Below are 17,433 nucleotides of genomic sequence, written 5' to 3' on the forward strand. Positions count from 1 at the left end.
TGAACGGAAAGTTGTGGATGGTATATAGCCATAAAGACTACTTAACAAATAGTTCTATACTTACAAAGACTTGATTGCGGCAATGGTCATGATCAACAACAATAACAATATAATCCAGAACAATTTTATTTTTTAACTTACATTTCACATTTTGAGCGATGGGATTTAAAAATGAATAACTGCAGAAACTTAAAATTTTTATGCACTTGAAGTTAAAATTTTTACAAAATTCATCAAAATCACTAAAAATTACAAACTATTCTGTAGTTAGAAATCCATGAAAACTTTTTTTTTTATATCTTAGCTTTGAAAATATAGTGAAAATTACATATAAGTGTATAACGAAGTCTCGTATAGGAAAAAATTCGTATTACAGAGGAATTTGTTAAATATAATTAACGCATGACTATTGACTAACAATTAAAGTTATGGTTATCAAGAATAACTGAACATTTCGTCAAATGGAAGTTTCTCTGTATAATACAAAATATTTCATAATTCATCATATTCAGTAGCTCATATTTCAATCATAAAATCTAAAAAATATATGAAGGCAATTATTTTTTATATACATTTTAAATTCAAATTTGGACAAAAATTACTTCGGTGTCCATTATTATTTTGTTATAATTTTTGATTATAATAGTGACTCACTTTTATCTTAAATGTCTATGTCAGCTGACAGGTGTTTCCAACTTTTATCAACTTGTCAACCACATTCAAGATGTATGTGAACTGTATATATATTATACTTAATGATTTCTTCGTTCATTAAAATAAATATAGGTAATAATATCTTTCTCCACTTATCGACTTTATGACCTTTATCAAAAAAAAAAAAAAAAAATTAATGAAACATCAATATTTTTACACTGTATTATTCAACAACAATCTCTGTGTGATAATATCATAAATTTGCAACATTTAATAAAAGTTCTTATATTAACAGCCAATTTTATTAGATCTCACAGATTAAAACATACACAATTTATAGAATTTTTAAATGAAATTGAATCGGAACATACAAATGTGTTATATTATATGTATTAATGAATTATAGTGAGCTATAGTGGTTAAGTTCAGAAAAAGTATTAAAACAATTTTTTGATCTTCACCAGTAAATTTAAATATATTTAAAAATAATAATAATAATAATAAACTAGTTGAAGAATTTGAAAAAGAAGAATGTAAGTGGAATCTTGCTTTATTGACTAATATTTTATCTCATTTAAATTAATTAAAATTAAATTTTAAAGCTGTAGGTCCTATTGTTTTTTGTAGGTAGTTAAACAAAAAACAAAATCAATTATGTCAAAAACATAATTAAATTATTAAAGGGTAATTTTTTCGTTACCTTGGTTATTTTTAAAAATACTGAGTATTTTCAATGTCTAACTCTCAAAAGTACCATCTAGAATCTAGAACCAAAATACTATTTAAAACCACACTTAAAATAGAAAATCAAAACTTTTTCTAATATACTTAATGTATAGTATATACGAAAAAAGAAAATAATAATATCATTGGGAAGGATTAGTCGAAATTTATTTTCAAAATTAGGTGTTTTGTAAAATCGTTTAAAATAAAATTAAAACTGTTAAAAAACAAATTTTAAAATAACATTTTTCACATTTTAAAACGTATTAAGAAATCAAACAAAACATAATTATTGACGTTTCTACGAATTATTTTGAGAGTATATTGAAGCAATTTTTAGTAAATGTTTAAAAGCGGTTTTAAATCTGAAATTACACATGATTTCATATATTTGGATAGATGAACATCCATTTCAGTCCAATGAAAATGAGGTTCAATAAATTATTCATAATAAATCTTCAAAATAATCATTTTAAAAATTTATTTTAAAAAATTACAGTTAAACATACAAATTTAATACATTTTTATAAGCATCTTTCTAATGATTTTTCAAAAATAAAAGAATTATCAATGCTTATATTTACATTGTTTGGTTCTATTTATAATTGCAAACAAATGTTTTTCCACTTAAATTCCGCAAAATGTTTAGAAAGATCTCGTTTGACTGGTAAACATTTACATTTAAATATTAAACTATACATAACAATATTTAATATTTTGTTATAATTCAAAAACATTATTCACGGTGATTGGGAATATACAACTTTAACTATTACATATTACATTTTTTATACACAAAAATATTTTCAAATGCAATAATGCAATATTTTCGATAAAAATTAATTCACTCTATCGTATTACTAACGATAAAATAAATTACTTTACCTAATCTTACAGCGTCTCTGATAAAAATCTTTTTTTATATATATAAAATCATTGAATTCAAATTTAACACATTAATTAAAGTGACCTACTGGACACTAGGTTACCATAGCAGTACCCACTTGCCCACCTTTTTACTATTTTAATCCATTTTATATTAGTATTGTAAATTAATTTGACCAACTTCTCCTCTATAAAAAAATGTTAAATGACACTACTAAAATAAATACTATATTTATCGTCCTGTACGTTTTTAGTAATAAAATTAGGCTATTTTTGTCTATGATAAATGATAATATATATCCAATTATGTAAGATGGAAATTATAAATAAGGTTAAAAAAAAATGAAGTGAAAATTAGATAGCGGTGATGCTGACGTTTTTTTCAGTTATCTATATAGATTGGTCAAACTTTTTGTCCCTCTATTGAAAACTGAAATTACGCTACTGGGTTTTAATAAATAATTACATAATTTACAAAAATATACCAATGTATTATGTATAATAATTATCTTACCAGACGTTTTCATTGATCTATGACCTTAAGCGTGACTTTTTTTTTTAAAGCACTTGACAATATATGCGATTATTTATTTCCCTCTCCTAAACAACCAAATAGATAAGATATTCACTATATTATGTTTTCAGTGGTTCTCTATGATTTACTAAGACTAATATCTTAAAATATAAACTTAAATAAATGACACATGAACATATACATGCAACACACACACTAAACACTACTGTTATTTAAGAAAAAAATGTTTTCTATTGACAGGTGTTTGTTGTGTTTTATGGTTATGGTATCGATTATTTAACAAGTAAATTTTTGAAAAAACGTAGGATTTTCATAAATTAGTTATTGGTGCTGTGTAAATGTATTTATATGTTAACGAATCATGCCGTCAGAAACCTATACAGTGGATCAAGATGCCGGAAAAAGTAAATTCAACAACAATAAAATACATCAGGTATTGGAACAATTTACTATACCTATCAATCATTTTAAATAAATAATTTGTTTAAAAGATTCAAAAGGCTATAGTTATGAATTAATTACCTTTCATTTCAATACCGGTTTATTTCAATTAACAATAGTTAAAGTTTATGACTATTTTTTATAATTTATAGTATTATATATATGATTATTTTTAAATAAAATAAACTTTATAGTTATTTAATTTACAGACACTTATTGACTAATGCTAATTATTCTCTTTGGCAGATAAAAAAATGTTTTTTATTATTAGTATATAATATTAACAATTCAATGATTTATTAAAACAAACGTGTACTTTTAAAATCAATATTATTTTTATAATTTATTTTATTTTTAACCGCATTATATATTACAATAAAATTTCTAAATAATTTCTAATAAAATTATTTTGAAAAATATATTAGAAGGAATAAAAGTGCTTTAAGTATTTATGATGAGGTTAGGTATATTATTTAATTTATGACGAGTTTTAATTTAACGTTTGAGAAATAATACTATTTATTATTGATTTAGAAATTAAAAATGAAAACAATATGTTACACATTTTCACTAATATATTATTAAATTAATTATATATTTATTTTTATTCAACGACAATAAAATTATTGTTTACACTTTTAATACGTAAAGTAATTTCAAATATTGGCTTTAAAATATTCATATGACGAATAGTATTTTTCACATTATATTTGCTTCTGAAGAGCGAATTTTTTTCAAGAAACAAAATAAATATAGGTACTAGGCAGTAATATCCGGTTAAATAAAAGATTATGTTGATTTAAAACACTCCACTAGATAAACTAAAGCAACTGTTCATACTTTGATTAAATAAAATTGAAAGAAAATAGTATAAATCGATATATAGTATGTTCATTGTTCAATCAATGTTAATATATATTATTTTTCCAATATGATTATATGATTCTATATTGACAATTTGACACTAAGTTATATTTTAAGTGCTTGTCAATATTAACTATTTATATAATAAATAATAATACTTAATAAAACTATTAAGTACAGTAAATTTAATTATTAATTAAAATGGTGTATTTTCTTTCACTAATCACGTATTACTAAGAAAATGATATAGATAATATGTGATATTGTATGGATACTTACCAGTATTAATATTTTCTTAATTATTGAGGATAACAAATTAAATCTTGTTTAAACCACGGTGAATAGGGAGAGAAATAAATGAACTTTTAAACATAATCGGAAAAACGAAAATATTTATACATTAATTTTGGTTTTTGATTTTGTATGTTAAATAAAAATACATTGTATCATTTTTTTTGAACGATTATTTTTGGATTACGTGCAATAAGTTAATATCGTTAATATATTATTGTTTGTAACTAAAAATCGTTGTAAGTTTTATAGCTTCATTATAAGTAGTTTTTACGATAGTTAAAATTTATCAAAAGTATTTAATCATAACTTTCATTGAGAGCTTTTAAAGTTTAACGTACTAAATTTATCATAGATATTTTAATTTGAACCACAAAAACTTGACAATTTAATATAAGATTTCTTAAAAATTTTTTTTTATTTAATAAAAAAAAATAATTTATTATAAATCCACATTAATGCTTCATGAACAATCAAAGGTTAAATATTAACGAAATTGGATATTAAATTGTTAAAAAAACTGTTTATCCAAGTATGCTCTACAATCTCAAAAATATGCATTAAAATTAAAAATGTTAAAAAATGCAAATCATATACTAAATTGTCTGTTTAGTTAATTGACAATACCATTGGTCGTATTTTGTACTTACTTACCATGCAATAAGATCATCTAGAAAAATATATGCAAATTCACGAAAGTCTAGTGATCACTAATTGATTAATGTCGTATTCAGAAAACAACTTGAGCGTTCATCAATTAAATTATCGTTGGTAAAAAACTCAGATCGAATTACTTAAAACACAATTTAATAATGAACATATATATTAAACATATAGATAAATTTGATTAGAAACAAGACAAGTCTGTAGATTGAATTGAAGATCCGTGAATAGGAAGATTAAATAAAGATCGATAAAAAAGTAATAATTGTATTACAATGCTATGTGTACCTATACAATTTTACATGTATATTTTAAAAAACTATAATTAAAAATTATTAAAATTAAAAATAAGTTATTGTTTTCATTATAGCTTTATTAAAGCTTGAATAGTTATCAAAGAATTTGTAATGATGAACCATAATAATATATCTACTAAATTTTTTTATTGATAGGTTGTTATTTATAAAAAAATATAGTTTAGGAAATATTATGCGATTTCATAAAATTACACCACCTTTTATCTTTCTTCTTTATTTATTATGTGTATAAATGTATAACACATAGTAGATAAATAAATAATTAAATATTTTTTTTACGTTGTTTTAAAAATTCTAAAAAAATAATTCATAATTGAAATTTATAATTTATATAATATTTGAATTTTCTGACTTTATATTTAAGAGAGATAAATACCTACAATCTGTAATAATATTTTATAATATTTCAATATATAAATTAAATATAATCTGGTTATTTTTGTGCTCTATAAGACTATAAACATACATACTAATGCATTATACCTACATAGTGTAAGTGTAGTGATTAGTATCCATCAGACGTCATATTTGTTCCATTAAATATAACTTATTTTTAATATAATATGTATTTTTAAGAACCTAAATATTTTAAATAATTAAATAATTATCAAAATTTTTAATATTACCATTATCCGCATTTTAAATAAACCCATGTTTAATTATAAACCATACTGAAGTGAACACGCAGAGTAGGGATTATAGATAGTCGCAGTTTTTATATAGTCTCGTATTTAACCAGTATCTGTACCTAATCATTATTTGTATTTATTACGTTATAACGTTTTGGAATTTATTTGCTTTTATTATACATTTCATTACTTTAAAGTACTTAAAACATCGATGATGATACATTTAGGTATGAGACTTATAGTAATCGGAGTATTGGACATATTTTATACTAAATTACTTGGGAAATTTTTTTTTTTTTTTATTTTAATATATATAACTATTTTTAAATAATAACGTTTATATGGAAATTTACTGTGGATAAGTTGTTTTTTCGCTTTCCTGTGATCACATTTACAAAAGCGTGAACAAGATATTCTCAACGTATAAAATAAATTACTTAAAAACATTTTGAATCAAGTAAATAGACGAAAACAATGAAATAAAGTATTAGGTACCTAATACGTATTCCTTTAAAAGTTTAAAAATTAACAAAGAATAAGTTCTATCATATTTAATGTCGAGTGTATACAATGCTCATAACAAACAAACGATCAATTACAAAACGTGAATATATGAATAAAACATATATATATATATATATATATATATGCTATATGCATGATATGTTACAGAAACACGAATTTGCTGAAGAAATTGATTTGCCATCAATCATAAGTGCATCGATCCATTCGGGATTATCGAACTCCACGCTGAATCTGAATAATAGGTAAAAGTACATTGTATTACAGAGAGGGAACCCGATAAGTATCTATACGTTATATATATAAAGTATAAACATAATAATACGATAATATCAATATGATGTATTAATATTATTCGTGTTTAATCTACATAACATTGTTATTAACATTGCAGTGTGTTTTTCTAGATCCACCGTTAAACCAGAATGCAAATCTGTATCGGAAGTCAAATTTGGCATCTTGCGCATTGTAAGTTTCAGATTGTAGATTATTAGCTATAAATATTACGATGTATACACTGATTAATGTATACATTATACTATTATACTATAGTACAGATTTAATATTAGAAAGCAGCTAAATGTCTCTAAATTGAAATTTAATTTTAATACAAATACCTATTCTAGAGGATTGAAAAATTAATATCTTATACCTAACAGGTTTCTTGAAAAACTAATTGGAGCTACATATATTTTCTTTTAGTTAATGTAAAAGATTAAGTCTAAACCTTTAGTTTTTACAACTTTACAAATAAGTTATTAAATACTAAATTTTGCTTTGAAATTAAAAATGTTTCTAGTTATATTCAAATTTGATAATATAACACGTGTTATACAAATACAATCCTGTTAACCAGATCAAAATGTACAATTAATGTACACTTAATACAAAAGGTTTTAATTTTTTTTTATAAACCGTACATAATTTATACATTACAATTTTTATTTTTATTGAATTATCTCCTAAGTTTTAGATTGTGCTGAAGATAAGGGTTAAAATAATTATATTAATTATAGAAATATATATTAAGTAGGTATAGGAAAAGGGTGTATAATAGAACAATGAGAAATATTTTAAAGAAATAAAAAATTAAAATTGTAATTACAGTATCTAATGCAGTACCTAATAGGTTATTTAAGTAACGGCAAGTTAGTTATTTTTAATTGTTAAAAAATTAATTTGATTATCGATATTTATTTTATGTTCAAACAAAAAAATACAAAATAATGGTTCAACTGACTAAAATAATATCATTATTATTAAATCCCTCATTATAAACTATAAAATTAATTGTATTGTTATATTAAAATATTATAACAATCAAATATGAATTCACATACTAGAAACTTATTATTTAAAACATTATTTTCATTCTACAAAGAATTTGTCGAATTATTGAATTCAAATTGTAAAAGACACTAGATAAAATTTTCAAATAAATTAGTTTATTTTATAACTTTGTTACATAAAATATGTAATTGTTAGAATTCGTAACCCTACTATAAAGATACAAAATTTATTATTCTTTGCCACTGAAAAAAATGTTCATATTAATTTAGTATATTGTTGGTATACTAACTTATAAAGCTGAAGCCTGCATTATCGAGTTAAAAAGTTAAAGTTCAGTTAATTTTAACTGAGACGAGTTATTTTTTTTAAGTGGTAACAGATTACATTGTATTCCATAGTATACAATAATTTAACTTAATATCTATCTCTTAAACTCTATCTAGATATAAATATACATTTTAGACTATTTTGCAAAAATATTGTAATTAAAAAAAAAAAAAAAAATATATGATATATTTTAAATAGGATTATTTAAAATAATAAATTGTTTGAGTGTAAGATGTTTTGAATCCCAGAATATTTTGAGGAATAGATTATATAAATTAAAATACGTACCTACATTTGATTGTAGATATTGCCATTAATATAAGAATATGATTTTGGGTAAAAAAACTAAGTAAAAACATTAAGTAAAGTTTATAATATAGAGTAGGTATGAATAAGTATAATTTAAGTCTTGATGTCGAAAAAAGAGAAGTGATGTAATATTTTTGATGCAGTCGTGCAATTAGTGCCAATAACTCAATAATTATCTGTGTTATAATGGTTTATATCAACAACTTGTAATGCAGTCTTAACGAATTTAAAAATAACAGTATGATTATGTTTTATGAAATTAAATCTATTTTATAAGTAAATTAAGAACGTGATATATTAATAAATTAAAGTTATCGTATTATCTCAGACAATGTAGGTACTTACTACTTATGTCGTACAACAATTGAATATAATTAATTACGTAAACATATTATGTACTTGTAATTTTATACTAAGCAATCAATATAATACTTTTTCTTACTTTCCATAACGTTCATCAATAAAATATAATATAAACTATGTATATTATACTGAATTGGTGATAGCTACTTTAATAAATATACATTTCTAATACTAAAAAAAAAAAAATAAGAAAAAAGTACGTTTATTTTCATGTGCATGTATTTTTTCATACTAATTAATTATAAAAACTGACATTTTACTAAAACCAGTCAGTTTTTTAAGTTAGTATCTTGATTGAATAACCCTACTAGGTCTATTACTATATTTTAACACAGAACGATGTTGATTGAATGCATACTATTATGTAATATCAGATATTACGCATATTATGTCTTTCATACAGACATTTTATATTAATAAACGGCATAGTAATTTTATTTTAGATGTTTAAGTTTTTATTTAATTTTGATTAACTTCAAAAGTAAAATTAAAGTCTGATTTATAGTGTCCATAAAATAAAAAAAAATTCAAAGTAACATCTAACCTTAAAATACTTATCTCATAAACCACTTGTCCAAATTTCAATTTTTGTATCTAAATACTCTAAAATAGGAAATTAAAAATGTATGTTGTCATCAAAAATGTAAAAAATTGTAGCAAAAAAATGTTGTAAAAAATTAAGTCAAACGTTTTTGAAAAAACACATTAGCATATTTTGAAATAATGAGTTTTTTTGATGAAAGAATCACCTTATATATTAGAATTAGACAAAAACATCATTATTTATTGAATACTTAAAAAAATAATAATTATATAGCTAATTAATTATTAGTTAAAGATAATTGTATATTATTATAGATATTGTATATGATTTTAATTTTAAAGATATTTAATTCATATAACTTTTGAGTCCTAGACCATTGCTCTATCGAACAATAAATAATTAAGTTAAGCTCGTATTATAGCATGGTTACACAGTTATAATGTTTTAATATTGCAGTTCCGATACGCAGACATTTGGGATATGATATTGATGATAATTGGTACCATAATGTCTTTGGCTACAGGAGCTAGTTTACCCATTCTGGCAATGATTTTCGGCAATATGACAAATACGTTTATCAGACAAACTACAGCGGTAATATCAATTTATAATCTATATTCATCCATAATAATATATTCTCAAATACTTTTAACCAAAATATTAAAACAAATTAATTATTATTGGCAACAATTTTGACCGGAAAAGTCAAAATTCCTATCATTCAAGTAAAAAATAATTCTGACATCTTGATTAATACAATTGACCAAATTTATGAAAATCTCAACACTTAAAAAAATAAAGTGATAAAGTCACAATTTTTTTGTTTATATATATTTTTTATTATTAATAAATAATAATCCGGGGCAGCAACGGTCATTGGAGATTACAAAAAAAAAAAAAAAAAATAATATAAAATGGGCTTTAAATTAAAATAGTAATTTTATTTTTATTTTGCAGCTAAATCCCATCACAGCAACAACATCGGATTATAGCGTCGTTCGTCCGACTCTCTCTAACGAGTAGGTACCTATATCACATTTATGATAAATTGTTTTCTATTTGTATATTTTATTTAGCTTTAATTTTAATTTTTTTTTCGAAGAACAACCACAAAGTTTGATTCCATTCCACCTCTCTCTCCTGAAGAATTTAATAGCTACATGACGCAATTTGCGTTATACTATTTATACATTGGCATTGCGGTATTAATATCTGCATACATACAGGTGTTATAAAATAGAAATACCATATTCGTAAGACAGAATTAACATAGCGTATGTTATTTATACATGTTATAGACTTGGTGCTGGGAGATGGCATGTGAAAGACAAGTGTATAGACTTCGTAATGTGTTTTTCTCGCAGATTATAAGACAAGACATAACTTGGTTCGATACCAATCAGAGCAATGATCTTACATCCAAACTATTCGAGTATGGTGCACATTTGTTATTAACAGTCATTAACTATAATTATTTATATAGAATATAATTAATTACTAATATAAATTAAAAAACAGTGATCTAGAACGAGTTCGGGAAGGTATAAGTAGCAAGTTTAGCATGCTCACGCAGTACGTATCTACATTTATTTCTGGTCTGCTGGTTGGTTTCTACATAAGTACCAAACTAACAGGAATCTTGCTTCTCGTTGGACCTATAATTATAGGAATTATGGGTTTTTTGAGCTTGGTAAGATTATTTAAATGTATATTCACATTCACAGTGAAACTACGTCTAATAGTATGAACACAATATTATGTACGTGAGTATCATCAGTGAAAATTAATTGTTTTCAGAATGCATCCAAAGCTTGTCATAGAGAACAAATAAAATACGCAGAAGCTGGATCGATTGCCGAAGAAGTATTTACTTCCATTAGAACAGTAGCAGCGTTCGGATTAGAAAAACAAGGAATCTCACGGTGTGTACACGTTATATGTATTATATATTTTCTTATATCTATATATTATCCTAATCAAGTCTATATAATAAAGCTTTAAATAAAAAAAAAAAAATTACAGTAAATTCTCACAAAATCTATAGTTTTAATTTAAGAAGTTAATGCTAAAAATATGTTTTTAATATCGTCATTATTTTCAATAAAGGTAATTTAAGGAAATTTGACATCTAGATTTGCATTATAAATATACATACAGCTATTTTTCTGGATCAACTTTCCTAGATCATTTTTGGTGCAGAAAAAAAGCACATGTATACTTACTTTAAATTTAGAATTTATACATCCATACATATTTATTTTGGAATTGAGGACAACACAAATAAATTATAAACATTTCATTGAAATTAGAATATATTTTTCCAACACCTTTTGTTAGTTATTGATAAAATTTAAGTTACCATTCTAACAATCTATTTATGTTATCCAAATCTTAATTAAGCCCCCGAATAAATTAACAAAAATATATTTTATTAAGCCATAAATAATCAATAGAATATAGTTGCTAACGTTGATGTAGGTAAGTAGTTACCAAATATGAACCGGGTTACTTGAAATTTACTACTGGTAAAGTTATACCATAAATTAATATAATACAATTCTTTTTTATGTTTATCTACATTCTACAGGTACGTTGCAGCGTTAGATAAAGGACGTAACATTGCCACAAAAAGGTATAGAGTTTTTTCTATAGGACTTGGTACCGTATTCATGTTGATGTACATAGGTTATGGGATTGCGTTTTACTACGGAGCTAATTTGGTTTCAATCGGTGAAGCTACGCCTGGCACAGTTTTTACCGTAACTTTTACTAACTATTTTAAGAAAATATCTTATTAATATATAACAGCATAATATAATGCGAAATAGGTTTTCTTTAGCGTGATGGCAGGATCATTTTCTATTGGTAGTGCTCTACCATACTTAAATTCTGTTAGCACAGCCATCGGGGTGGCAAGAAATTTGTACGGTATTATTGACAGAGTTCCAAAAATCGATTCTTATTCAAAAAAAGGACTAAAACCGAGAAAAGTTATTGGTAAAATTGAAGTTCGAAATGTAGATTTCAGATATCCATCGAGACCAGCAGTTAAAGTGAGTTAATGCGTGTGAATAATGAATAGAATAATAATCAACAACTATTTTATTATATTAAAAACATATTTCAGGTACTAAATAATTTAAATTTTACTATCAAACCAGGTCAAACAGTTGCATTAGTGGGTTCAAGTGGTGCTGGTAAAAGTACTATTGTAGGTCTACTTTTACGATTCTATGACCCAGAAGCTGGACAAGTAAATAATTCTGTCCATTACCTTGATTTATTTTTATTTCATAAAACTATTACATCAATTTCAGATTTATTTAGATTCTATTAAACTAACCGACCTTAATGTTCATTGGCTACGAGATCAAATCGGGGTTGTATCTCAAGAACCTATTCTTTTCGGAGTGTCAATCGCTGATAATATCCGATATGGCCGAGAAGACATCACACATGATGAACTTATTGAAGCGTCTATTCAAGCTAATGCTCATGATTTTATAAAAGAATTACCAAACGTAACGGATCTTTAAATCATAGGCATTATACCATTCACAAAATAATAACATAAAGTATATATTATTTAGGGCTATAACACATATGTTGGCGACAGAGGTTGTCAACTATCTGGTGGACAAAAGCAACGGATCTCAATAGCAAGGGCATTAGTAAGGGATCCTAAAATACTTTTGTTGGATGAAGCAACGTCAGCTTTAGACTCTCAGAGTGAAGGGATTGTTCAAGATGCATTGGATCGAGTAATGAAAGGTAGAACAACCATAATCGTAGCTCATAGACTCTCGACAATTAAGAATGCGGATGTCATACATGCAATGAAGGTACTTCCATCAATTTAATCAAATAAAACAATGGTAAATGAGTATTTATATTTATTAATTTTTAATTAGGACGGTAAAATTTACGAATCCGGAACACATACTGAATTAATGGATAAAAAAGGTTTATATTATAAGTTAGTGGTGACCCAAACCAATATATGTAACGAGGAAAAAGAAGAAAAAAATTTAAGGTGGTACAATTCGTAAATATAAAGCATATAAAATATAACAACTAATTGTTAAATTTATAATTTAAAGAGAGGAAGATAAGACTGACGATTATGAAAATAGTGAAGAAATACTTGAAGATTGTTTAGAGTGTGAAGAGGAAGATTTGAAAGAAATTGTAAGATTATAGGTTAAACTAATGCTTATTAATTAATCTCTGATGCATATTTCATATCAATAATATACTAATTTCAATCATCAATAACAATAATCAAAACATATCATTTTCAATTGTTTAAAGACTGATATTCCCGAGGAGCTGCAGAAGCTTAACAAAATTAGAAAAATGAGCATCATACAATTTCATAATAATTGTGTGGTAATATTAAAGATACAGTTCATTATTATTTGCTTTTTGTGATGTCGGGATTTATTTACTGTACCATGTTATTGCGGGTGTGTTAATAAAATATACTATTAATGTAAATATATAATCATGCATTTTTTCATAGAAAAAAAATTCCAAATATTGTATGTGGAAATTGATAAAATTTAACTCGCCGGAATGGGCATTTTTGTTGTTCGGTTGTATCGGTTGTATCGTCAACGGCGGTTTAGTTCCTATTTATGCATATTTTTATGGACAAGTGTTTGAGGTGAGAATATAACTAAAATTAAAAATATTTATTACGAAATATATAATACAAAACATTTATGATACGGTCTTAACTAAAATATCGTTTGATATTAGTCTTTAACACTAAAAGGCGAAGAGTTGAAAAGAGAAGCACGGTTTTGGTCTTTTATGTTTGTCCTACTTGGAATAACGGCTGGGTTGACCATAGTATGTCAAGTATGTACTTCAAATTATTATATTTCAGACGGTTTTTTTTTTGTTAAATGATAAATTGAAAATTGTGTTTACAGACGTGGTTACTAACATTCGCTTCGGAGAAGCTAATGATGCGTCTTCGAGCCATGGCATTTACCAATATACTTAGGCAATCCGTTGGTTGGTTCGACAATAAAGACTCGAATCCAGGGTGTCTGACCACAAAATTAGCAAGAGATGCTCCAATAGTGAAAGCGGTCTGCTAAAATTTACTTAAATTTGAAACGTTTTAATTTAAAATGAGTTATTTTTACTATTTTTGTTTTTATGGTTTGTTTATTTAGGCAGGAGGAATGCGTGCCGGTCAAGTGATGTCGGCGGTTGTAACGCTCACTATAGCTATTTGCATAGCACTCATTTTTGGTTGGAAACTGGCTATAGTGCTCAGCCTCTCTGTCCCATTGATAGTAGGTGCTGGATACCAACAACAAATGGGTCTTAGAAAAAACCAACGAAGAGACGCAAAATTTATGGACGAAGCGGGCAGAGTAATAAATAATATACTTTTGTATAATATATCATGTACATTTTAAAACTGAGATAAAAAATGTTTAATTTTTAGATTGCGACTGAAAGTGTGCAGAACGTGCGTACGGTACAATCGTTAGGAAAAGAAGAAAAGTTTGTTGAGCTTTATCATAAAAGCTTAAAAGTCCCAAACAAGTAAAATTAAATCACAACCTTTATAATTATTATAGACTATAAATTGAATTCAATTATTTATTAGAGAAGCAAAAAAACAAGCTTACATATATGCGGCTTTATTTGCTCTGTCACAATCGATTACGTATATACTATATTCAGTCGCTTTCAAGTATGGATCATATTTGGTACTTCATGGGGAAATGACACCTTCCGCCGTATATAGGTACGTTCGTTAAAACTACATTATAATAGACTAATTATTATTATTTATTAATATATTTAATATTATAATTAATTTAATAAATAATATAACATATTATATATAATATAATGATTAATAATAAATAATAGTTAATATAATAATTGCTATTTACAGAGTTTTTTTCGCACTGTCATTTTCCGCTCATTCCGTCGGTCATACGATGGCTTTCTTACAAGATTATGCAAAAGCGAAACATTCTGCCTCCCTAATATTCCAACTAATTGAAAAACCAACGGAAATTGATAGTCAATCGAACGATGGAGACAAACCGGTATTTTGTATTATTATTTTTTTTTTAATACAACTAAATATATACATACATATATATACAATTATGCCATACGCTTATTTATAAATAATCTTTTTTTAGGAAATAATAGGCAAAATAGCTTTTAAAGGCGTTAGTTTTTCATATCCATCTAGGAAAACGAAGAAAGTATTAAACAACATGGATTTCACTGTAGAACCAGGAAAAACATTAGCATTAGTCGGTGAATCAGGTTGTGGAAAAAGTACGGTTATTTCACTTCTTGAGAGATTTTATAATCCTTCTTTCGGTGTGATCGTGAGTTTTATTATTACCTGTCACGATAAAAATAATATAACTGTTTAACAATAATTCAAACTTTTATTAATTTCAACATTTAGGAAGTAGATGGTATTGACATCCGGAAAATAAACATCAAACATTTGCGAAATAACATTGGCCTAGTTACTCAGGAACCTATATTGTTTGACTGTACTATCAAAGAAAATATCAGTTATGGTGTATCTAGTAATGACGTACCATTTGATGCAATAGTTGAAGCTTCGAAAAAAGCAAACGCGCACAACTTCATAATGAGTTTACCACAAGTATAATATAAAATACATTTGTTGAATTTAATGTCTCTGTAATTATAGTAATTACATAATAAAATATGAAATTTGTAGGGTTACGACACAATAGCTGGTGACAGAGGTACACAGCTGTCTGGTGGTCAAAAACAAAGAATTGCTATAGCTAGAGCATTAGTAAGAAATCCTAAGATACTTTTATTGGACGAAGCTACTTCAGCATTGGACACAGAAAGTGAAAAAGTAAGCTATTTATGCAAAATTAATTTATTATTTATAAATTATAATTCAACTAAATATGTGAAGTTATACTCATCGTATTTTTTTTTTTACATATTTTGCCTTAAAAATTAAGTGATAATATTTTTTATATTTTTCGTATTAAGTTCTTCGCTAGCATTTAGTGATATGTTTTTCTTAAAAATTTTAAATTTTAGTGCTTAATTTAAAATGATTAAATTCTCTAAAGATGACAGTAATTATAATTATTTAAAATAATATCTTAACACAGCAATTATGGTATTTGATTTTTAGATTGTTCAAGAAGCTTTAGATGAAGCAAGGAAAGGTAGGACATGTATTACAATCGCCCATAGGTTGTCAACAATCCAATCAGCAGATTACATTGCTGTTGTTTGGCGAGGGCAAATCACTGAACTTGGTTCTCACGAAGAATTACAAAAATTAAAAGGATGTTACTATGAATTAGTCAAACGACAACAGTTGTAACAAAAAAAAACGTACAATATTTATAATATTTATAATTTAAAATTATTTATGTAAAATTGTTCATATTTTTAAATCATCTCTACATCATATTATTTAATTGTATATTATAATATATAAAAATACATAATATAATGTTTATATTATAAAAAAATATTTATTAAACAGCAGACTTAATTATATTATCTAGATTAACAACATCTAATAATATATTTTGAATTTTGGAAAACTTGTGTTTTGTTTTGTTATGTGCATACTTTTATCCGTGTATGTTTTTTTTTTTTTTTTTTAAATAACAAATCGTTTATTTTTTACACCAAATGTCATCATAAAACGTTTACTATGCCAAAATAATTTATTCTTTGCAAATTTCAATCAGATTTTATTTATAATCCATTAATCTCGGTAAAAATGATTGACACGAAAAACATACTAAATCATATAGCCTTGTCTAATGTACATAATAGAAGTAGATGGATCCATACTACATAATTTTTTTGTAATTTAGTTCTTTGCTCATAACTTCTTAATGATAATTATTATTATTAATTTATAATCGTAAAAATTAAGCATTTATCTGATTATTTGATTTACTAATATAAGTTTTAATTTTTAAACAAACTGATTAGGCAACGGTCTAGTTGTAAAATATTAATAAGTACATTTTTTAAAAATTAGGTACATAATTGATACATATACATAAT

At 24.9% G+C, this 17,433-nt stretch overlaps 1 protein-coding gene across 2 annotated transcripts; it reads left to right on the top strand.

Moving 5' to 3' along the window:
• The first annotated feature begins 2,917 nt into the window (after positions 1 to 2,917).
• LOC114128671 (ATP-dependent translocase ABCB1-like) lies at positions 2,918 to 16,958 on the top strand. 2 transcript variants are annotated; one of them, XM_027993242.2, is made up of 28 exons: positions 2,918 to 3,230; positions 6,675 to 6,769; positions 6,932 to 6,992; positions 9,814 to 9,951; positions 10,315 to 10,376; positions 10,460 to 10,583; positions 10,656 to 10,789; positions 10,876 to 11,047; positions 11,155 to 11,279; positions 11,945 to 12,116; positions 12,186 to 12,410; positions 12,485 to 12,610; positions 12,675 to 12,878; positions 12,948 to 13,199; positions 13,269 to 13,390; positions 13,458 to 13,545; positions 13,669 to 13,746; positions 13,880 to 14,023; positions 14,119 to 14,220; positions 14,295 to 14,456; positions 14,544 to 14,747; positions 14,822 to 14,922; positions 14,987 to 15,127; positions 15,281 to 15,437; positions 15,537 to 15,731; positions 15,815 to 16,021; positions 16,100 to 16,246; positions 16,538 to 16,958. In XM_027993242.2, exons 1-28 carry the CDS (start codon positions 3,159 to 3,161, stop codon positions 16,730 to 16,732), a joined length of 4,005 nt encoding a protein of 1,334 aa, XP_027849043.2. In that variant the 5' UTR covers positions 2,918 to 3,158; the 3' UTR covers positions 16,733 to 16,958. The 2 variants fall into 2 exon arrangements, with proteins under 2 accessions (XP_027849043.2, XP_027849044.2); XM_027993243.2 differs by lacking the exon at positions 13,669 to 13,746 and having other exon boundaries at positions 2,919 to 3,230.
• Positions 16,959 to 17,433: the final 475 nt, after the last annotated feature.

Source organism: Aphis gossypii, chromosome 2 (assembly GCF_020184175.1).
Source record: "Aphis gossypii isolate Hap1 chromosome 2, ASM2018417v2, whole genome shotgun sequence".
Classification (NCBI taxonomy): domain Eukaryota; kingdom Metazoa; phylum Arthropoda; class Insecta; order Hemiptera; family Aphididae; genus Aphis; species Aphis gossypii.

Bases quoted from the DNA above. Each gene is read 5' to 3' on its own strand.
- LOC114128671 (XM_027993242.2), top strand. From the start codon at position 3,159: ATGCCGTCAGAAACCTATACAGTGGATCAAGATGCCGGAAAAAGTAAA. The intron at 12,117-12,185 runs GTAACTTTTACT...AATGCGAAATAG, and splicing joins CGCCTGGCACAGTTTTTACC to GTTTTCTTTAGCGTGATGGC. The intron at 14,748-14,821 runs GTAATAAATAAT...TTTAATTTTTAG, and splicing joins TTATGGACGAAGCGGGCAGA to ATTGCGACTGAAAGTGTGCA.